The sequence below is a fragment of the Echeneis naucrates genome, chromosome 8 (assembly GCF_900963305.1).
Source record: "Echeneis naucrates chromosome 8, fEcheNa1.1, whole genome shotgun sequence".
In the NCBI taxonomy this organism is placed as follows: Eukaryota; Metazoa; Chordata; class Actinopteri; order Carangiformes; family Echeneidae; genus Echeneis; species Echeneis naucrates.
Genome location: NC_042518.1, coordinates 12,950,767 through 12,974,855, shown reverse-complemented (window position 1 = coordinate 12,974,855; position 24,089 = coordinate 12,950,767). Strand labels below are relative to the sequence as shown.

General features: G+C 40.2%; 1 protein-coding gene across 3 annotated transcripts; it reads right to left on the bottom strand.

Moving 5' to 3' along the window:
- Nucleotides 1–338: 338 nt before the first annotated feature.
- usp7 (ubiquitin specific peptidase 7 (herpes virus-associated)) lies at nt 339–23,493 on the bottom strand. Of its 3 annotated transcripts, none has more exons than XM_029507939.1 (31): nt 22,488–23,493; nt 18,617–18,721; nt 18,249–18,447; nt 16,383–16,521; nt 16,144–16,232; nt 15,903–16,011; nt 15,402–15,532; nt 14,936–14,990; nt 14,770–14,850; nt 14,378–14,468; nt 14,188–14,270; nt 13,518–13,627; nt 12,825–13,002; nt 11,755–11,899; nt 11,367–11,497; nt 10,724–10,858; nt 10,252–10,353; nt 9,837–9,942; nt 9,212–9,304; nt 8,992–9,059; nt 8,606–8,706; nt 7,953–8,106; nt 7,742–7,809; nt 7,125–7,233; nt 6,329–6,406; nt 6,124–6,224; nt 5,014–5,113; nt 3,987–4,106; nt 3,830–3,901; nt 3,568–3,658; nt 339–2,243 (listed from the first exon to the last, which is right to left on the bottom strand). In XM_029507939.1, exons 1-31 carry the CDS (start codon nt 22,576–22,578, stop codon nt 2,137–2,139), a joined length of 3,342 nt encoding a protein of 1,113 aa, XP_029363799.1. In that variant the 5' UTR covers nt 22,579–23,493; the 3' UTR covers nt 339–2,136. The 3 variants fall into 3 exon arrangements, with proteins under 3 accessions (XP_029363799.1, XP_029363801.1, XP_029363802.1); XM_029507941.1 differs by having other exon boundaries at nt 2,109–2,243; nt 7,125–7,227; XM_029507942.1 differs by having other exon boundaries at nt 2,109–2,243; nt 12,846–13,002.
- Nucleotides 23,494–24,089: the final 596 nt, after the last annotated feature.

The window sequence follows — 24,089 nt, the reverse complement described above, 5'->3', positions numbered from 1 at the left end:
TGAATCTGGAAATGAACATTATGGGGAAATCGTCTTCCATCATCCTGAACAGTGTCTTGTCGAGAGAGGCAACAAGACAGATAAATAAATTCTTGGACACATGGCAAAATTTAGTGGCTGCTTAGCTTAGCACACACCCAAATACAACTGTGGCTTTGCACTTAGAAACATGAGTCAGCATATGGCTGATAAGCTTTTTTTTTTTTTTTAAATCACACATGTATCTCATCATGCTAATCCACAAAAAAATGCCAGTGTTTCCCGTAACCTGAATTTATTCATTTGTTGGTTCGTTCCCAGTCAAATCCTGGTATGCACAACCAGCAGAGTAATTTTTATAGAAAATTTTATTCAACATACATTTTCCAGCAAAAAGGCAATATACAGGAATAGTTGTCGTACACTGCTGCTACACTGAGGATTTTAAACTGGAAAAGATCAAATTAAGGTGTGATTCTGCAGGTCATCTTTGTACTGCACTTTTTAACAAGACAAAACCAATGCAGTTAGTTTTGAAAACAAAATCCAAATGTAACAGAAAAAAATCATCAATGGTACATCAGGAACGCAAAATAAAGAAAGAAAAAAAAAACAAAAACCTACACACAAGAAATATGAACACCTGGCTCCTTCTGTACCCAACAACAAAGGCGCGTGTTTCTCTTAAATTTTACACGTTCATATTTTTAAATATACAATTCTTAAATGTTGTCTTTACAGAGCCAGCTATGCGCTATTAGGGGAGCATTCCATCTGTGCTTTAAAAGAAAGAAACAGAAAAAAAGAAATTCATAGGGCTTTAAGTGTTTCTTACAATGCTGGTTTTGTCTCTACACAATCCTCAAACCTGTGTCTGCGACTCCCTACCAAGCACAGCGCAGTTACAGCTCCCAACCACATGGAGTCAACTGTTTGAACAGAGTGAGAAGATGGGAGGGAGAAGACGAAGCTCGCATGTGTTTGTGTTTAGAAGAGGAATGACTGAAATATGAAAATCCCCAAAACAACTACTTCCCCCACCCACCAGGGAAAAAAAAAAAGAAAAGAAAAAGACAAGAGGGGTCATGTCTGTGTGTTTTTCAGCTAACAAGTCCAAACCACAACCAACATGTAGTTGCCAGTCCTGAGAAACCTCTGACGTTAAGTGCCAACGTGCAAGATGAAATACAGACAGATTTCCTCATTTTTTCCCCCTTTATTTTTAAACAGATGCTGTGGATTTTTATTTTATTATACAAGATCTGCAGAAACACACACAAAAAAAAGAGAAAAAAAAATTAGAAGTTTTTCCTCCAAACTAAGAGAGAAAGAACTGTGTGTAAACTTGGAAATACTTCTGTAGCGCTAAAAGATGGGAGCAAGAAATGTAAAGAACCACATCACGGCAACTAGTGCGCCTCGGGATGGTCAAAAGTTTGCAGCAGTTTCTTGTCAAAAAGATTCTGCTCCTTAACAACTGTGTGGCCCTTCCTTCTCTCTTTTTTTTTCAACTGTCTGCTTGTCCTCATCAACATCCCTCCATCAAACTCTACACACACAGCATGATGCCTCTTCAAACAACTCTTTATTTAAAAACAACCCTCAAAATAATCTGAAGGAAAAAGAAGCTGGTGAGTGAAGTGAGAGAAGGAAAAAAAAGTCTATATATACTCTTCTCCCCTCTCCGCTTATTTCATATTAAAATCCAATTTCTTTTTCCCCACTTCAAGACTGGCAAAAAAAAACAAAACAAAACAAAACAAAAAAAAAACAAAAAACAAAAAACAGGCAGTCAACAGGTACAAAAGTCAAATGGGAACAAACCAAACGTAGAGAGAGACAAAAAATAAAATAAACAGTCAGGAGGTGGAGGTGGTGGTGCAGTTTATTTTGTGGATGAAGAATAATCCATCAGCTGCAGCAAAATCTGTAACGCTGAAGACATAGTGCCGGTGTAGAGCTGTAGGTGTCCAGGCAGGGTGTTAAAAGTGATGAACGCACACGTATACAAGCACGCACTCGCCCACGCAGTCTCTCTCTTACACTCACAAACACATACACACACGGTTGGTTACAGTCTGTTGTTATGGTGTGTTAAAGTAGGTAGGGAAAAAGGTGGAGCAGGATGAGGAGGACAAAGAGGAAGGGCAGGCTGCTTTAGTTGTGGATCTTGATTGCTTTCTCCAGGTAGGTGTAGCGACCTCTCTTTGGAGCTTTGTTGAAATGATCCAACCCTAACCAGGGGCGCGGGTGGGACATGTTACCTGAGAGGAAGAAGATAAATCAGAGTGCTCATTACACATCAAGGCTCTCCCTTTTGAAATCTTCCAAGGGCAGCATTTGCATTTTCAAATTCATTATTCTGTTTACTCAACTGGGTTTTCAACAACAGCCCCTCAACTTTTTACCCGAACCTGAATCTATGCCAGTGCAGCTCTTTGTGTTTTTCAAGACAGAGCCGTTTTTTGTTTTGAATAGTGTCCACATATTCAACACAAAGTTGTAGTCAGTATTGTCAGCCTCAGAAATCTGTAGTTGTGTTAAACATTAATTATATACAATTTCTTTCCATGCATCATTCATTTTTTGTCTCAGTAACGCATGAAACACACATCAAAAAGACGTGGGAAGCTGGAGATCTGCTTTTACTCTTTATCAACTAAAGTTGAAAAATGAATAACTCCTTCCATTTCATTCACAATAAAAATGATCATGAGCTGGTCTTGTCAGTTGCTTCAACTGCATGAGAGGAAATTTGCAGAAGGTTGAGTCTTTGCAGCTTTCTCCTGTGGTGCAGCCATGTGCTTTTCAACTCTGTGGAACTCAGTAGGAGGTGACAGGCTGCAAAGCCAGGTCTCATTCACATTGAGCAGCGGTCCAAGCTTTTCGAATTTGTATGTGTGTTAGTTGTTAACGAGCTTTTGCAGAACTCAGGGGGAGAGGCTGATTTAAATGACTAAAGGAACTTGGGGCAGCGTGTCCCACTGTGCTTTGGAAGTTTAAATTATGCTTGCAGAGGAACCATCATGAGTGAAGCAGCTATGGTGAGCCAAATGTAAATCATTAAGTGACAAGAATTATGCAGGAGTGAAAATAAAAACAAAACATCATTAAGAGGCCTCTTGAGTAACATTAATTTCATTCCAACATTAACATTCATTAGGAGTATAAACTGTTTAATCACTGCTTTATGCTGAAATATGATGTAGTTCTACGCATGTTAAAGGCTAGACTTAACTGTAACCGTACAATTAGACTTGAGTGAGAATCCATTTCTAAGAAAATATATTAAAAAAAAAAAATAGACGAGGAACGTGTTGGATGAAAAACTTTCTGGTGGCAAAAAATAGAAGGAAAGTAAACTTTTTACGGGCTAAGGAAGCAACATTTATTTCCCTTGGAGCCTTTCACTGTGCCACACAGCAGCCTTGTTTAAATGGTCGACCCCGCCGGACTACAATTGTGATGCATTTGCACACTCTTGTGTTGTTTGTGGAGTTTGGTCATAGTTGCTGCAGCTCTCACTAACTCACTCCAATGAGTGCGGTAAACTGGAGGAATAGAAGTGGTTGTATGAGCAGGAAATACCTGGCTGTGGTTCAAAGTCTTTCAGGTTGACCTCATACTCGTCTTCAGTGATATACTGATGTCGCCCCATCATCACAATTGCAAACTTGAACTGAGGATGAACACACACAAATACAGGTTAACTCAAGTCCGTCCACGACACAGTGAAATTATACTGATTGGTGAGAATAAAAACCAATGCATTCATTGTACAATATAAACCACAGCTGGTCTGTTACGGTAGTTTTTATAGTCTATGTATTAATCAGTAAACAAAATGTACCTTCTCAAATTCTTTCTCCTGGATGTCCAGCATGGTCTGGATCCTCCTCATCACCTCCCGAAATGACTCACCCTGTGAGGTATGGAAACGTAGTGAGTAACACATTATGCTACATAGACAAGTGACTTTAAATGTTAACGCATGCACACACACACACCTGTCTGATCTTAAGCAAGAAGGGAATCCCGAAGGTCCCGAAGACTTCCTTGTGGAAGTGAGCGACAGGGATTAGCATTTCACTGTCCTTGTCCAGGTCCACCTGGTCCAAAGGAATCTCCTGAGTGAGGTGAGGAAATAGAAGAGGAAAGATTTAGTCCTGCCAGGTATGAACTTAGCCAGCTACTGCTAATTACTGCTACAAAAGTAAGGAGTTCTGTTCAATTCAAGACAATATTTAGGTGTAGCTCAATTGCTTAAACTAATTAAATTAATTAAAAGCTGCTACTGAGGTGAGTCTGCTTTAAAAACTTTATTTTATTTTTTGCGTAGTTCAGGTTGTTGTCTGTTTTGATACATAGTTGCCAGCAGTTCCTTTCGGTCTGTGCTAATGACTGATGTTGTAAACAACAGAGGAGGAAAGTGGAACAGATGGCATGTCACAAAACCAACTGTTAAGCTGTGTTTTCATCAGGAAAATGAAATTAAGTTCGCAAATTGTCATATAACCCCCTTAACTATGGGGAGGGAATGCAGAAACACACGCATTACAAATAAATGGACCTGCTGATGCCAATGCTGATCGTGTCAGTTCAGCACAGGAAACAGATGACACTGTTTGACTTAAGTTTACATTTTTCATTTAGTCAAGAAAGAAAAGGAAGTTTTTAGGAACATGTCTACCCAAAATGTTCCAACAGACACTGTTACGATCATGTTTGTGTATATATTGATCAGTATACAAAATTAACTCAAACTCTACTAAAAATGTTCAAACAGAGGCTGTCAGTGCTTCAGTTGCAGTGCTCAGTTAGTCTTTAAAAAAAAAAGAGCCATATTATTTTAGCATATTATTTGAAGCAGCTAAAGTCTTGCAAATTATGTTTAAACATGACAAAGGTAGATTGTTGAGCAGACAAATTTATCAAAGTGTGTCACCGTTAAGTGGAAGAGTGACTAAAGGAGGAAAATTGACTAAAAATAAACTAAGATAAACTGAAGAGGGTCACACAGTGAACACACTTTACCTCTATTCTGAAGGTGCGACTGGCAGCCGGAGATAAACATTCTAGCAGCTCGTCCTCCTGGTGAACTCCAATGATTTTATAGCTTACTATCTCTAACAGCCTACGAGGGAGAAAGAGGGATGGAAAGGAGAAGAGACAGAAATAGGAAGGATTAACAGTCTAGAGTAGCTTTGCAAGCACAAACTGATTTACAGAGCTCATAAATCCCATTAAAAATGGGATTACATTAATTAGCAAACAAAAACAATAATTGTAGTCAGACCTACAAATCAGACAGCTGCTAAAGATAGCATGTTTATAAAAATGAGATGACGTGGACGTTTTCTCAGCCCTGAGGGAGGAACATGCTTGTTTTTGTCAGGCCGCATTTACCGCACTGCTCTGTAAAATCTCGAAATCCAAAATCCTTTTCAAATCATGCGCATTGTGCTTTGAATGGCCTGGATTATTTTTGAACATAATTAAGTATAAACTTTGGACAATAAAAGACTGAAAACAGTAAAAAAAAAAAAAAAAAAAATTGCCTAGTGACCAAAATTATTACTTAAAGTTGATGAGATGACATTCTCCCACCCAGGCACAGACAGGAGAAAATTAGCTCAAAATATGCAGTACAGGCCACATTGTCAGCTGAGCCTTGAACTGATCTGAGGCTTGTGATTGGAAACTACATGGTGAAAGAGAGGCTTTGCTCATCAGAAGCTTCTCACTGAAACTCTATTTTCAGTCACATGTATACATATAGGTCCCCTGATGCCATAAGACTGACTGTCTTGAATTCACTTTAAAATAGATACATTGTAAGTGTGTGAGCTAGACAGGTAGCTGTGTAGTAGACATGCAGCAAAGCTCTGATATAGTTGGTCTGTTAAGTGTGACAAAACACTGAGTTTTTATCTGCTAGAACTGTAGTTCAGGATGGAGCAGGTGGGAAAATGTTTCTGTCTGACAAGGCTAAGTGGTCATGACTGGAGAAAAACTGATAAATCATTGGCAAGCTATTATATCACTTCAGTGAATCTCACAGCCATGCTTCAATCACACATATCACAATCGAACAATGTCTCTTTCACACGCACGCGCGCGCGCGCACACACACGCGGTGGATACCTGAGCTTCTCAGAGCCTTTTTCAGAGAGCTCCACTGCCTTTTTACATTCTTCCAAAAGGTCCCGCACACAGCCATGTTTGTCAGGGTAGAGGGTGATCTCCTGCAACACACATGCATATTTTATTTAATAATAATTTAGTAAGACCACTACAAAAGTTTATTTTCACACATTATGATGTTGCTGAAAGCGTGTCTGTGTGTTACCTCCTCTCTGAACTGGCTGTTGAGCCATATGGATTTAAAACTCCTCCTGTTTTCAAAGTCTGTAATCTTCATCTTTAACTGTAAACAAATGAAAAGTGAGGGAAAGAACAGACTTTCAATGTATTATTTTGGAAGCCAAGCCAGTGAAGCCCTGTGATCAATGGATGCGGTGGATGTGTTTTCATACAGCATACATTTATACTACATTTATAGTGATCGAAAATAATTAATGTTATGTTCTTCTTTTCATGAATTTGCTTTGTTTCGTCATTAAGAACAATCTACTATTAACTAAGACACTTCAAAAATACCAGCTGGCCTGGACAGACAAAACAGCTCCCGATAGGAATATCTATATAGGAATAATCATATATAATAATATATATAGGAATAAGATTTAGTAAGTGACATAAATCTCCATGTTGAAAATGGTTTACGGCATAGAAATAACAGAATTGTTGGTGTGCTAACATTTCAGGAATACAGAAATTATTTAAGACTAAATAAAATGGTTGTGAGGGACAAGAATAAATAAAGTGAGAACATAATTTTTAACATCCAAAGACACAACCAAGAGTTCTAGCAGCAACAATGACAGTGTGTAAAAAAAGAAATAAAAACAGACTACATGAGCTTTTTGCGCTACATGTACAAGCTACAAACTATACTTTCTAAAATGTGGGTAAACGGTAAGGAAAAAAAAACAAAAACAAAAACAAAAACACTCCAGGCGAGAGAGAGAAAGAGAGAAAAGAAAACAAACCCAGAAGGACCAGAGGAGGTAAACTTATCTTACCTGTTGGTAGTACAGTTTCTTAGGCTGCCGAGGTTTGAAGAATTGCAGCAAGTCCCGCAGCGTTCCCTCATAGTTGTGTCTGAGAGGATTCCCTGGACCGTCCCTGTACCTGGCCACCACACCACCAGGCAGGGGGGAGGACAACAAAGGGGAGGGAACAAGGACAAGAGAAAGAAAAGTGGAGGGAAAAAGAGAAGGAGCAAAAAAGGAGGCAGCCAAAAAAAGGAATGGGAGAGAGGGATGTGAACAAGAAAAAACAATGAAGATATTCAGAGAGTTTGGGGCGAGAATAGAAGACAGCGAGAAAGAGGACAAAAAGGAGCCAAAGTGGGAAGAGGAAATCAAGAAAAGGTGGGGGGGACAGGTTACGCAACATTTCTATTGCCAAATGCAAGTAATCAAATCAGTCAAATATGACTGGAGAAAGTTGTGAGAATGTAAATTGCAAAATTTCAATACATCTTCAGTATACTCAGTTCAGCCAGAGAATACTAAAGCAAAAAGTTGCAGCGGAAATGTAACCAAAAACCTTTGCAATCTTTGTGAGCAAATATCTGACCAGGGTGATATATAGACAACACAATAATGTATGCGCATGGATGAGACAAGCCTCCTACCCCTGTGACTTGAAGAACTGCAGCAGCATGGGATCTGTGTTCAACCTCTGTGCTACTGTCTTAGCCACCTGACAAATAGACAAGACAAACGTTACAAACGGGGCATGACTACAGGCCTGTCAAATCTCCAACACACGGCCAACACACATTTACCAGGGTATTCTTCTTTTGCACTTCAAATATTCACTGAGAGTGAACGAATGGATCATACCTGAAAATAGTTCATGCGGTTAGAGAGCGTGACCACAAAGCCAGGGTCATTGTGGATGGTCTTATCACAGAAAATGACATCCACTCTGTGGTAGAGATCCCGGAAATAGTCCTTGGCCGTAGGCAGCTCACTGGTGTCATTCTCTGGGTCGTCCCTGTGTGATTGGAGAAAGGAAAGAAAATTGATCAATTGAGATATGGAATGTGTAGAAAGGAAGAGACAGAATGGACAACAGGAGGGAAGAGTACATGTGTGAGGCTTTTTAAAAGATAGCAACAGGGAGAGATGGAAATGTGAGGACAGAAAGGGGCAATAGAGAGAGGACTGGAGGAAGAATAAAAGGTTTTGAGGTGGAACAGACAATTAATTTTAAACCATACCAGATGTCTAAATTACCATATACTCTGAATTCAGAAAACCCTGAGCTGTGTAACTCCTCTGTTTATTATATTATTAGGACAGAATTGATACCATGAAAAAAACTAACATTGAAATATAACATGAAAACTTGGGAAGCTGTTAAAGTTGGAAATCTAAAGGGTTGGAAAGTGCTTGCAAGCATCACCAGTAAGTGTCTGATCCTCCCAAAATGCTTAATATATTGTGGTACAAATTAGCTCTCACTGAGGCAATGCATACACAAACAGTCTTACTTCTGGAAGACAATGATGTCCCCGTCCATGAGCTCATCCAGGGCTTTGTCCAGAGAGACATCATAGTCCTGAATCCGCTCTGTTAGATTGGGCTTTACTTCCTATGACACACACACACAAGGAATCATGGGAAATGTAGTCACAATGAAGCTGTGTGCAAGTTCAATGTTCAGTTAAAAAAGCATAAACAGAAATATAAAAAGGGGATAAGATAGGGAAATAGTGATGCAGAACATGACAGTGAAAGTGTGCGCTAGAGAGAGAACTCTTGTGTGTCAGACAGAAGAGCCTAAAAATGCAAAGCGTATGAAGGAGGGAGTGAAGAGGTAGAACAAGTGAGGAAAGAGAAAGGAATGTGCCAGCAAGGGAGTACATAAATAGATCACCTCATAGAGGATAAGGCTAGTTTCCTGCTGAAACCCTGCTCTCTCACACATGACTGGCAGCAGGTCTCCTGGTTATAAAAAAGACAGCATAAACATAATTTAATCCTTGAGTGCAAAGCATATGAACAAAATAATCAAAAAGGACACATAGGTTTGATTCATACATTTTACCTAATGGCACTGAGTTGCAAAATAGGCTCATTAGATGAGCTTTACTTACTTATTTTGCAGGATATAGGTGTGTAGATATGTCCACAATAATTTAAGCTTCTGGTTTTGGGGTCATACATCTTCAAGAACAACATGACATCGTCTAGAAAGGAAGCAATAAAAATCACTAAAAAGTCCCCAAACTGACTGCTTCACAACAACTATTCAGACAAAGTCAGTCACAACAAAGACGTTCTTCTTACATAGGTAGACAACACAACACAAAGGAATACAACTGGTGATGGAATTAAAATACTTAAGACGTAAAAACATGTTATTAACTTCACAAAGCATGTGAATTTACACAAAAGCTACAGCAGCTTTTATTGTATATTATAGTCTTTTAAAACACGTCAACCATGGTCAAAATGTGTGAAACAGCATTTCTAGTTTTTCAAGTTACAATGGGTCTATGCCAACACAAACTGGGGAAAAAAAGTCAGTTTGGCATTGAAGAGATTAAAAAATTAACGACTGGCTCAGAGGTAATTTTGCTCTGCACTTTTCTAAAACCAGACAATGGCCTTTCCCTCCATTGAGCTAGATAACTCAGATGACACTTATAACACCAAGAAACAAAATATGTGAAATTCTACAAGGAAATAGAAGGGTAAAGTTTGAGATGGAGGGCTTACGGTCTTTGTCAAACTTAGGTAACGTTGCCCCACTGGCTGCCATCTCTGGATCCACTGTCTCCAGAAATATTGTCCAGGGGTTCTCATTGTCACTCAAGTCAATCATCTGAAACACAGATTAACATTCTGTATTCAAAGTTTCAGCAGAATTAAACAAATTAATAGGGAGCATAACAATGTAATTTACCTTTTATTTACAACTTAAGTTGTAACAACAACAACAACAACAGGTAACAACAGTGACGTTAATATAAACACATGTTCAACAAAATAGTCAAAATCCAAATCTACCAGTTAAACATTCACATTAGGCAATGTGAGGTGGGAGTTATATCTGTACTAAGCTCAGCACCATGAAAATCAGCATGCTCACCACATAAATAAACAAACGAGTCAGACAAACACAAACACTCACCGACTTGTTGCAGTCAGCCTCGTAGTCAAGCATGGCAGGTCGTTTGGTTCCATTGCTCCGGGCCTGCATGGGCCACAGCCTCATCTGGTCCTGTGGGAAACCCTGCAGCACATCAATGTGTGAGTTTCTATCCACCGTTTTTATCCTCATGTTTATTTTGCACTTAAAAGCCCACAAAAAAACAAACAAAAAATCCAAAAGTTGCTTGAGAGAGACATGGAGTATCATGGCAGGCATTCAGACGACAACTATTTACTTGGTGAACATTAGGCACTCAATTTCTAAACATTATTTTTTTGTTCCTGAATCATCGCAGTATGCTGTTATCAAATGTCGATTGAAGGGAATGAGAAATCGTGTGAACGTGTGCACATGATTTTGTGGTGTACATTGCAAAGTGTCAATCTATTATACAGTTTCCATTCTTTCGCTATCTGCTCTCTCACGCCACACAGACTTCTGAGTGCCTCACCATTGTCTGGGAGAGGTTCTGGACAAACTCTTGTAGCGTGGAGCTCTTCAACACCTTGAAGACTGTGTACTTCACTTTCTCCTCATCATACATGTCATTGCCCTGATGACCACAGAACTGGTCCTCTGTCACCATCTGCCACATGGGGAGAAAGACACAGTGTTATTGACATAGGGGTGGGAAAAGGAGTAAAAAATTGGCTGCATTTTTTTTTTTTTTAATTGCATTAAATGCTAATGAGGCACCTTGCTGTTCCCAAGACAACACCCAATGTATGAAGCCCCATCCCAGTTTAAAATCCTGAGTGCTAAACCCTAGCATACTACAAATGATGAGCACCATTTCATTCACAGCACAGTAAACAACCTGGTAGGGGTCATGCTGCTGGGGTTGGTATGTTGACTCTCACTGCTAGTTAACTTCCTTATCTGCATATACCACAACACTGGGGACCTTCACCTACTGGACTGAACTGCTATCTGTAAAATTTTAATGAAGCTTAAATGGTAGGTTTTCTGACACTTGGGAGTTTGCACAAGGTGGTACACGACATCAAGTTAAAAATAAATGAATAAATAAAATAAAATAAACAAAACAAAAACAAACAAACAAACAAACAAAAAACAGCCACTTGGTTCCCTACCTGGACCTGCATATAGAGGTGAGCCTCTTGGCGCTCCTTCCTCTTCTGCGCCTCCACTCGTTTTTCCTCCTGCAGACGCTCCACCAGCTGCTGGGGGATGTCCACATCAGTCATTGGTTGCAGAACCTCACCTAGGTCACAGAGAAAATTACAGGTTGAACAGTGTATAATACTGTAACATTTGTTTGTCAATAAGTCAGTCACCAAATGACCAAGTGGTACAAAAATCATACATGGTTCATATACATGTAGATTTGTTCTTAAGGACATTAACTGGGTCAGTTGAGAAAAAAAAAAAAAAAAAAAAAAAACGACATTACACCCCCACAATCTCTATAAATATTAGATTGTGGGTGTGGGGGGCAAAAGAGAAAATAAAATCACTTACTGAGCTTGGACTCACGAATGTAGACCAGCATGTATGCATTGGTGCAGTGGCGCACCGAGAGGTCATCATCATGTCCACCATAGTTATGTTCTATGGCCTCCTCTTTAGTGCACCTTGACACCACATCGTCGTCAAACTTACACCACTGCAGAAAAGGACAGTGCAATAGACAAGATGGGGAAAGCGGTGTGAAAGTGAGAGACAAAGAAGCCAGAGGAGGAGAAGAAGAAGAAGAAGAAGAAGAAGAAGAAGAAGAGGGAGAGACAGAGAGCCAGAGTGCACTTAAGACAACCATAAAGGTCAAGTGAAAAAATGCTATCAAATAACCCCAACATGCTAAATCCTTATGCTATAAACAAACATCAATTTCCCCAATCATCTCAAGTTACATGAACACTGTTACACGTCTTTAAAGGAAAGTACAAGGTGCTCAACAATGTGACTGTGTTTATTGAACAACACCACATTTATGTGGGTCAGGAAGTTAGCTGAGTAGCAATGGCTTCAAGTGTTGGTGAGTGGGTGTGCAAGTAGGTTTTAAACATATTTGAGATTTGTAGATTTAACTTTGCATGATTAAACTGGCATTGCAAGGGAACAACTCCACACTTGATGCCTATGTTCATCATCAGCAACAAAAGCCTGGTTATATTCCTGACAGGGACTTTTTGTTGAGAATCTGAATTATTAACTCATTCTCTAATAGGCTATTTTATAGCTTTAAAAAGACATTATTCTTTGCCATTGGATCTTTTGTGCATATCTGCAACCTAAGCCGCTATCTTGAAGATAGAATTTACTTCCAGAAGTTTTTCGTGCTAAATCTCAACTCTATAATGAACTGGCATATCAGTCAAATATATGACATGATTGAAGTCATGAAGAAGATGATCTCACATCTATAAACATTGAGCACCTGTGGCCTAGTTCATTCCAGACAAAAACACATTATATCTGGGGCTAGCATTTCTCAATATGAAAGCTACTAATGCCCAAACTAACTTGTATTAAAACAACCCAGAACCCCAGAATTTTTGGTGAAAGGTGTATGAAAAAAAAATTGTTCTCACTATTGGTTCCTTGACACTCACTTTGCCGTCTCCTTTGGGGTTAAGATAGACGACGTAGTGACCGCCGTGGTTGTCCCCACTGTGCACCAGCACTGCGTGAAGGATGTAGTTAGCTGGGTCCTTAGAGTCTGGCTTCTGAAGGAACTCATCCAGGGGTAACTGATCTGGAAACTCAAACCTATTGACGAAGGAGAAGAAGAGGGGATAGACAGATAAAGTGGGAGTGAAGGGAGAAAAAGATGACAGAGGCAGAAAATCACAAAGCCCTAAGGATGACTCAAGACATCTAAGAGATGTCACAAAGGGAAATTAGCTACCAGGGACGGCAGAAGGTGTGTTCTGCAAGAGCCACATTAACCTGGTGGATTTTTAAAATATTAGCCACCACAAAGCATGATGGGACTTACAGAAAATGCTCAGCCATCAACTTTCTTTGTGTCTTGGCACAGAAGGTCAGAGTATGGAAGGCTCAAGTACCATTTCCAAAAATAGGCTGCACCTTTGACCTATGTTATACGGTCCAGATTTTCTCTAAATTAACATCAGCACCTGCCACTGACTCATTGTAAGAATCTGAAAGGGACTGATCTTCACCAAGCAGGCCTGCGTGTATGTGGATTTATAAATGAATGCACAAGTGAGTATAAGAATGAACATGAGATGACCATGGAAAAGGGAGGCTTGATACTTTACCTGTCATTTATCTTGATATTTTGGTCAGTCTGTGGGTCATACATAAACCTCATCAGCTGCAGATGAAGGATTGGAGGGAAAGTAAGGAACTTCACTCCTTTTTCTGCTTCCTGCAGTGCAAAGAAACATGTCAGACATCTGGTCAAGACATCTTTTTGATATTCATTGCCCAACCAAGAATGCTTCTAGCTTTAATTAACTTATCTTAACTTATCTTGTATGCACTTTTGGAAACCTACAATTCACGCTATCCTCTTTTTATTCCACCCACTTGTCTTCTATCTTAACACTGAGTACTTAAACCTCAGTAAAAGATTTTTTGACCACATGGCAACTGATAATGGAGAAAAAAAATTTATATAAATACTAAACAAAATCCAATTAGAAAGTTTTTCTAGAGTTTCGACCTGACTATTTGGAGGTATCAAATCTGTTGACTGAAAGTTTAAAGTGTCATTTTTTGTAACTTACAAAGTATTGTCTCAAATTCATGTTGCACATTGTCAGCAGGGCACAGCTTTTTTGATAGCCAAAGATATGATTAAAATGCTTGTATCAGTTTATATGCCAATGAACATAAGAGAAGACCCAAAAGACCTTTTAATGTAAGACAAAATCATTTGGAACTAAACAAATAAATAATTTAAATGTTGTCAGTAGGAATCCTCACCTGCAGGCCATGCTCTCCTGCGTCGTATTTGTTGTCTCCATCTAACTGCTCAGTTGCAACATAATCTTTGAATGACTCAAAGACTAGAAACAAAGAGAAAGCACGGGTGAGAACAAGAAAACTAAATTTGCAGAAATTACTGAAGTCCAATTTGTTTGTGATACCATGACATGTGGCTGTTGCTACTTACTGTTCTTCTTTCCTTTTATGCTAAGCTGGATGTCATAGTAGTCCTCTATTCGCTCTGACCGGTAGTCCACATGCTTACACTGAATATATGACTGCAAAGTTAGAAAAGACACACACAGGGGTCACTGCTGTGATTCAACTAGTGAGTCAAATATATTAAATATTATATCTAAGAGGGTCACTTCTTGATTTAACCTGCCTCTATTCTTAAACTGACCTTGTTCTTGACTGCCTCATGTGTTCAGTGAGACTAATTGGGTTCATCACTGTGTGCATAAAGGCTGCACTGAAACATCTACCTTAAACAAATCCCCCCCCCCCTTTTTTTTTATAGTAACACAATGATGTTTTGGTAACAAATACATGGAATTAAGGGGAGGAGGAAAAACATACCACCATCTTTCCTCTGAAGAGCTTTGGGATGGTTCCCTCAACACAAGTGCCTTTCATTTTATTCTCCACATTGTCCAGCAGCTGAAAGATACAGGCATCTTGTATGTTAAAGACTCAGCATCAAGTTAGCTTCAAGTCAGTTCCAAGTTACAATGGGAGAACTTACCACTCTGCACAGCTCCTGTACATCATGCTGCATGAAGCTATCGAGTGTTTCCCACCTGCAGTGGGGAAAAACAGCATTGCAGCTTATGACAAATGACCTCAAAGCAGCAAACCATCCAACATTGGTGGGCCATGCATTTCATTATTCCCCCTCTTTTATATCAACTCTGAGTGACAGCCTATGACCTAAGTATGCAGTGAGGCAACACCACAGAAAATCCTAAAATGACAACCCTAGACAGATTTTATAGCGAAGACAAATCAAGATGATGGCAAACATGTCATTGATATTTTCCAAATGGAGCAGGTATCTCCCTTTCTCCCCCTACATCAGAATATTTAATTGCTAACAAGAAAAATAAAATAACTCCAATGATACAACAGCAAATATTGGTTTTAACTTCTCATAATAGCCCTGACCTTATGACAGATAAGAGGTGAACTGTCAAGAAAAATGTCTGACATACCCAAAGGACTTGGTGAGTTTCTTGGTGCCAACGGGTTTGTCGCTGTGCTGCAACTCATAGAAAACCCTCTGCAGAGCCAAGGGGACACTCTTGGACGAGTCATCTCCCTCTGTAGGCATCATATACACCGCCTGCAAAGACAAGTCAGGAAGATTTACACCAGGTTTTTCATACAGATGTTTTAGAGGGCAACATTTATAGATTAACAGATTTTACATTTTTGCTTTATTCAAACTGTGACTTTAAATCCACATTTTCAGAGCTACTGAAAATTAAGAGTGTGGAGAATTCATTGCCTCAGTCATGTCAGATGATGGTGGTAGCAATACTATGAAAATCAGCAGCATTACTTAACACAATACTGATATGTGAAAAAAAGGCAGCACCTAAAAGGTACATGACATACAAATTTTGTCTGTATTTGATGTGTGTACATACAAATGTCCCACAACTCAGAAACAGAAAGAACTCAGACACTCCAACAAAACGATGAAAGCATACCCGCCGTAGCTGGTTGGTGAAGAAGAGAGTCTGTAGCAGGCTGTTCATGTAGCAGGTCGCTCCCTGGTTCTTTAGTCCAACATAGCCTGTGTGTTTCTTAGAGTCCCATCTGTTCAGAAAGAGAACACTGATCGTACAATTGTAATCTATAAAACCTAAACAGAGAAATGCCACATGGTTTCAGTGCAGATAATGGAACCAAAAAAAGAAATGAGCCTCGAGAAAACTTAAAGGTACATACGCCACTCCGTGCGGGGCATCTGCCTGAACGTAGACTTCAAAGGTGACCTTGTCATCATCAATGAAAGCCCTTTCTGGATCAGTCACATCCTAAAATAAAACAAACATCAAAACAGTCAACATTAAAAGGAGTGATTACAAGCAGAAGCAATTTCTACATATTTCTAACTTCATTTTTAATAAAAAGCCTGCAAAGAGGTCCAAATAGGCATTACATTCACTTTGAGTCTCTGTACTTACACTCCAAGACATAAAGTTAGAAAAGCCCCAGTCATTCTCTTTGTGGAAGAAGAGGTGACTGATCCTGCGGCTGAAGGACTTCTCATCGTCTTTGTAGTTGATGATCTTCAGCATGGCCTGTGCGTGGCAAGACCATGACCTGAAACACCAAGAATAGCATTGTCAAACGAGATGTGTTAGAATAATTGCCTTATTGTTTAATTTCCTTCTATTAAAATTACAGATGTATCTAATGCTTACTTTGATACTGTTTACACACTTAACATGCAGTTTTATTACTTTTCGAACTTGCAAGTTAGCACACTGAAATGTTTGTGAACTTGAATGTATTACTCATCACAAAATCACCAACACTAAAAAAAAAAAAAAAAAGCCAAGTAAGCTTGTGGCTCTGGTGCCCAATTGCATTCACACACACACAAAAAAAAACCCTATTTAATAATTAATTTTACTTACTTTCATACTTAGAGCTAATATTTTTGACAAAGAAAAAACAAAAACACTGGTATAAGAATGACTGCACAAGTATCCAAACTTTTATCTAAATCATCCTTGGTGGAGCCAGTTGTTTTCTCAAATGGCTTTGTACGTTAAATGGACAGTACCTAGGAAAGGCTAAGAAAAGGGATGAATGCATCTGAAACACCTACCAAGTTTTACTTTCTAGGGTCTAAACTACATCATGATGGCATTAATTCACAACAAGGTTGAAGAAAAGCACCAATAAATCATAAGGAATTTTCACAATCATTTATGCTAACAAAACCTGAATGTTCACCCCTACTCCAGCAAAAAAAAAAAAAAGTCTCAGAGTACAGACATTGTAAATAGACCTGTTACCTATCCAGTGCAGCGCTGGTAACCCAGAAACACCACAGTTGCACTCAGCTTGGGGATGACAGAGCGAGCTGGAGCTTAAGCTTTAAAAGACAATCCCTTTTCAAAAAGTGTAGCATGAAGGCTCCAACCCCTTTACGTGAGCAAAATCCAGGGGATGACACACGAGAGAGCCATTTTATCAGAATGAGCCATCAGCTCATTCTCTCTCTATCACTGTGTGCCCACATTTCTTTAAGTGGAAGTGAAGACAATGTCCCTTACAGTTGTGTGTCCTCAGTCCAAATGGAAAGGCAACTACCACTGGGAAAAGAGAAAATCAAAAATCCCTGTATACCTGTTAATTTTTGTGGAAAAATGATGGAGAGATTCTGAACTTGAGCTGTAATGAAGTCCCATTCAGGGCAGTAGGAACTACCTGGGTCAGTGGACACAGGCCTGTAGCTAGATGACAGATAAGCCATCTATCCATGTGGGCTAGTGTTTGCCATGAGTGAGATAAGGCTGCAACAAATTGGAAGATGGTTTTATGATCTACAGGGACAAAGTTGAGCCCCCCCCCCCCCCCCCAATTGTATTACATGCTATGTATAAGGTAATCCAAACATTGCACAGAAACATATCATGCTTAACATGAAGCACAATGACACAGCATCATGTCAGAAGCAACCCTGCTTCTGCAGAATAATGCCAAAAATTTAGTCCTGAGGGAAAATTCATGCATTAAGAAGGTTTTTTATGTTTGTATTTGTTGCACAATAATTTGTTTTGTTGTTTTACACTGACAGCTTTCCAGTGTCAAGAAAGTAAAGTTGCATTAAGTGTGGCAAAATTGTACAAAAAGAGTTTAGATGTCTGGGGAGGCAATGTCCTGATAGGGACACATTCTTTGCTTTATTGGAGTTTATCTCATGATGTAACAATGCCGAATAACTAACTAACTTGAAGTACGTCTCACCTGGTTTGAACATCAGCTAACCAAAATCTATGCAGGGGCCACTGCTTCCTCCAACCCATCAAGATACTTACGTGGAATCTGACTCTGCATTGCACTGCAAGAAGAAGCCCACGCTCTTCTGGTGTGGCCGGTCAGGATAAAAACGTGGCATCACCATGATCTTCCATGGAAGGTTCCGAACAAAGCAGGACGGGCTGAGCACTGACTCGCTGAGGCGGCTGAAGCGTTCTACTACAAACCGGAAAGTTGCCTCTGACCGCCAACTGGTGTCTGTAGAAATGATGCAAGGGGGAAAGACACTGGCAGATTAGATGGTGAATTGAAAACAGATTTATGGATTATGTTAACCCTTGATCAGTGCTTTGGACAATTTAGTTTATAGAACAAGCCACTTAAAAAGCAAAACAGAACCAAGTTCCTCTGTCCACATCATGCTCACCATCCTCCATGTCCTCCTCTGTGTTGTTATGCCCATCTGCCATGGCCACGTTACCATTGATCACTGGGTTGGCTGGGATTCTTGGAGGGTCATCTGTGTCCCCAGCTATAAACAGAGAGAGAAACTATAATACACAATGTATGGATAACAGATGCCCAGTATAAATGGCAGGATGGAGACCTTTATTCAACTAGAGCAAAACCCAGCTGAAGTCAGGGAGTTATCAAGCTAACTTCCTGACTTCAGCCGGACTAAATAAATGGGTAAGAAAAGTCAAAATTGTCCCACTTAGACCAATAAATTAAAGTACTAAGTGCTAAAAGAAGGGCCACACTTATTTCTTATTATTTCTCCATGCTTATGAGACAGTGAAGATGAAATTTTGAGAGCCTCGTGTCCATTGGAGGCATACAGTAAAAAATTAAAATAATATATATATATAAAAAAACAAGCCTTGATGGTTAAAAAAATGAAAAAACTATTTTGCAACAGCAGCCTCCATTTTCATCTGCTGCATTTTTTTTATGAGGAAAACCCTGCTGAGACAGCATGGCAGACTTTCCCAGTCTGTGTCAGAATGAGGGTGACAGAGAGAGAATGTTTGTGTGCACATAAAGATCACGCAACAGTACGGCAGCCTGGGTAATTATGGACTCAATGCAGGATTAAGCTGCAAGTCATCACTCAAACAAAGACACACATACATGGGGGACAACAATTATCCCAGCTAAATAATCAGACGGCTCAATGCATAGTCTTGTCTATCAAAGCACACTGATGACGGATTTAGAGTAGACATTGAGGAGTAGAGGAAGCAGAGGAATGGATGCTGTGATGATGACAATGATGCTACAGAAACCAGACTAGAGATTAACAATAGAACTGACGTGAGCAGTCATCCAAATGCGTTGCTATGTCAGCCATTGGAAATCATGTACATCTTTGCCCCTCATCTTCTTCTAAAAGGTACAGATGCCTCCAGGTAACGTTACCGACTGAGTCCTCCAAGAGACTGACCTCGTTTCCCCAAGTGGATTATACCTTGCTAATGGGTACTGTCAGTTAACTCCATGACAACTTCTTGTGTCCCGCCTACTGTGTTGTTCTATTCTGAAACCTCAGATAAGTACATGTTGACACGTTAGTCACTGAAATTGGCACAAGTTTGAGGGGGGGGGGACTACTGCAGATCATATATAAATATTATAATTAATTGGTATTACTATGGTTATTACAGACATAGGAATAACTTATCTTAATGTTATCCAAGGTAGCACTACAACAGGAGCAACAAGCACAAACATTACTCTCAATTCGAAAAGAGACATGAAAGTTTTCTAATCTTCCCTAATTTCATAAAATCCCCAGCCCTGCAATGAAATTCAGAAGTTTGAATCATTACAAAGATTTTGGCTGACAAGCTAAAATTAAGCTTGACAAATCTGGAGATGACTCCAGATGTGTGTTTAACTCACATCAACAGGGAGGTAACAAAGCAGTTGATCCTGTTACAATGACTTGGCACTAAGAGGGTGAAATGCTGTTTGGTGCATCAGACCATACGGAGGTATTTCTTTACGGTGCACATTAGAGTAAATACAAGAAAAGGTACAATAAATTGATGAACTCATCGTCCAAATAATAACCAAACCTCGAATTTAAAATATCTGTGTATTAATAGGCAGAATTTTTAAATTGACAAAACAGCAGGAGCCCAGCATACCAGTAAAAATACTATGGCAAATCAGATCTGACTTACAGAACAGATGTGAGGTTAACCCCGTTGCAAATATAGGGAGACACATTCCATAAAAGAAACCTGGGATGTGTTGCTAAGAGTTTATTGTGTCAACTTGTTTTCACCGTCCTTGTAGGGCTGCAGTGCATTGGGAGAAACCCAAGAGGGATGAGCCTGCAACTCAAGGATGACAAAGTCCTGAGAGTGCACCTGCTACTCGTGAAAAAAAGTATTAACATGAATGGGAAAATTTGTATTGCCATGTAAAGCTATTTCTATTAAAATCTTTCTGTAGTCAAATGAGATATATATTGTATGCGGGATAATAACAGGCAACGTTGCTGGGAATAAACAAAATCCCTTGAACCAAATGACGCAGTGATGCTGAGAGCTTTCACAAGCCTCGACTCAGTCCAAAGTTGACATTAGCAAAAACTTCAGGGAAATATCGGAAATGGCGATATTCTGTAAATTTAAATGAGTCTAGGGATGGCTGAGTCAAAATCGGACTAACAAAAACACAGATCATTAAAAATGGCGAGCTCCATGCCGTTTGGTCTTCTATACAATGAAGCAGCAAATCCCCGCGCTGCCTCTGTGCGGGCCTGGCTTACCGCAGCGGCGACTACCGTTACTTGCCAATACTACCACACGTTTCCCATTAAACACTGTCAAACCGCAACGTAGCAACTGACAGACGACGTCAACACACAAGTTTAATTTGGCGTACTAAAATTTCAAGATCTTAACTTCAAACCCCACATTCGTTATTCAATGGTCAATTTAGCATATCAGGATTGACGCATCTGCGTTACCGTTAGCTATTTAGCCACTTAGCAAACACAAGCCTCGTATGCATCTGTGGACCGTCATAAGCTAACATTAGCAAGAATCACCCTTAACTATATATGAAATCGGAATACAAGAGAAATGTATAAAGACAGTGGAAGTACTTTCTACTCTTATACGATCTCTAGAGACAAGATGATCTATTTAATCTAAGTGAACCACCAAATATTCGGGGCCTATCATTCTAGCTAAAGCCCTGTCGAACGTTGCAAAATACAAGCCACCATTTTGGAACGCCACACACCCCCTCAGCGAGTATTAGCTCACAGCTAACTAGCATGCTAGTCAGCAAATGAACGTAACGAAGTAGGCCTCGGAGCTAGTTGGCTAGCTTAGAATTAGCCGTCCCGCTAGCAACGCTCAATAAATATGTAAATAAATGGAGTTATCTGGCGCTGCGCTTGCCAAACGTTTTAACAATTAACATTAAACCGGTCGAACTTACTCACTTTGCCTTCAGAGAGCAAGCATGCAAAATTGACTCTAAATATATATATTATTACCTCACAGGCCCACATTTAAAGCACAAGCCAAGACACACAATGCTAACATTTTCTGTGTCCGGCGTTAAGTTACCATGTCCACCAGTTACTAACTGGCTATATTTAAACGTTATCAGCCATTAAAACATCCAAGCGACAGTTAATCCATTCACGAAATAGCTTACCTTAGCGAAGAGCACGGCTGCCGAAAACTCCTTACTATCAAACTAAAGCCCACAGTGAAGTCCAGTAGCAAGATTAATTTACCTAGCGATGGATCCATATTAATTGCAGGACTAAGAAGCACATTGTTTACAAACATTTGGGTGAACAACAATCAGATCAGAATAAAGCACCGCGACTGCATACGGATTCTAACCGGCGGCCGTTTGGAAAACTGCTTTTGATAAGTTGTTAGAGCTGACGGGTGTTTTCATAACCAACACTGTATTTTGAAGAGCAGCGGCCAATCCGAATGAATGATTTGTGTTGCTAGCGCTAGACTCATTTGGTTTACCTACTCGCAAAGGTATGTTGGAAGAAATGCGTAGAGAAACAGATTAAAAACTCAATTCGCTTATAACGCAAAATGAGGTCAGCTCCACACAACTATGCTGCATCGGACGCAAGATCAGCAAAAAATACAACCGGCTATCAAAGCTAGCTTCGGGCCTTCATGTTTACTGTTATGTGCAGCTCAGTTTGCACAAAATAAATATCCATGGGTTTCTCGTGCTGCTGCTAAATTGTGACAGAAAACATTGTGAAGTGCTCTTTCTCCTTTCACGGGACCATTACTCACCTTCCATCTCCATGTCCTCTGGTTCGCTGAGCTGCTGTTCGCCGGCTTTCTGTTGCTGCTGCTGCTGCGTGTGGTGATGGTGATGGTTCATGTTGGCAGCTGTTGTTGTGGTTGTGATGCGGTGCTCCCTGCTATCTCTGTTAACCTCGACCTTGTCCAGGGTCGGCTCGGTGGGGAACCGGTTTCTGGACTGCTGGTGAAGTGCGGTAAGATGCGGAGGTGGAGCGGACAGGTCGAGCCTCGGCGGCCGGGCCTGCTCTATTGCGACCTCGGCCTTGTCCGCTGTCAGCGCCGGGGAGTGAGGAGGGGAGGTCGGCGGGGGAGCGGGTAGAGAAACGCGGACGTATTTGCTCGCTATTCGCCCAATCTCGGCGCCTTTGGTGGGTGCGAGTTGCTGGCTGACGGCGGGGAGGGGGGGGGGATAGGGGAGGGGGGGTGGGATGGATGGACCGGGGCTCCGAGGAGAGGGGCCCGCTGAAACGAGTTAATTCAATCCGGCTTTACCCTGGGAAACGTGGAGCAATAAGAGAACTCACAGCACGACCTGCAGCTTGGCTAACAAATACCCCGTTTATAGCTAGCGTTAAGCTACCTGACACTAGGCAGCCAACGGGTGAAATATGTACAACAACAATGAAAACAAAGGCTCATTTGCAATAGACACTCAACAACTTTCCCTGCGATATCCCCAGTCCGTGTGCTCCTCCGATTGTCCCTCTTCTGGGGAAGAGCAGATGAAGAAGCTATCCATTCAAACCCGTTTCCAACACGGAATAGCACTAATGTTAATTTGGAAGTTCGCGAGACTAGAGTTTCCACGGCCCGACATGCACCAATCTCTACCCCCCCCAACAAGCCCCTAAAACACTAAACGACAAAACGCGGCACCTCGCTGCATTTCTAGCTAACCCCTTGTTTCTTGAGAGGAATGTGCCCGGTCATACAACGTTAGCCTGAGCCGTGTGGCTCTCAAACCCGCTCCTCCCGTGGTTTGTGATGTGTTGAGTCTGAGGTAAATCTCAAAATGGCGGTCGCGCTCTTCTCTGAAATGTCACATCCGCATGGAGATCCAAACACTGGCCCATCCCCGGCCAGGTTCACATCCATGTTAAAGGATAGGGATCAGGCGTGTGCATCTGATACAGGGGTGAATACAAATACTCAAAATTATTATTGCACGAATGGAAATTATCTTAATCAACAATAGGTCTGGGAATACTGGTAACCTTTTTTGCATTGGGGCTATCAATCAATTATTTATAATGAACGGGATAGTAATTGATTAGGGAAACAAATCTAAGTACTGAAACAATTGAGTAAGTTTATTGAATTTATTTTATCTGTAATCGATCATTCTTTTTCACCAGTTGGCGGCGAAATATGTTTTTGTAGCTGCAGGCAAATTATGTGCACCTGTTATAAGAAAGCGGAATGTATTCATGAAATAGAAGAGTATCTATCTGTTCTTATTATATGGATTATAGGTCCAGGATTTTTTAAAAATATTTTTTAAAGTTGATTTATATAAAGATGTATCTGATGTATATTGCGTTTTTAAGTGTGAAAAGTAGACTACTTTTGCGGTGTTCCCCATGTTAGTGT

Bases quoted from the DNA above. Each gene is read 5' to 3' on its own strand.
- usp7 (XM_029507939.1), bottom strand. From the start codon at position 22,578: ATGAACCATCACCATCACCACACGCAGCAGCAGCAGCAACAGAAAGCC. The intron at 7,810-7,952 runs GTATGATCCATT...TCTATTTGTCAG, and splicing joins ACCGCATGAACTATTTTCAG to GTGGCTAAGACAGTAGCACA. The intron at 2,244-3,567 runs GTATTTCCTGCT...TCTTCCTCTCAG, and splicing joins AGACTTTGAACCACAGCCAG to GTAACATGTCCCACCCGCGC.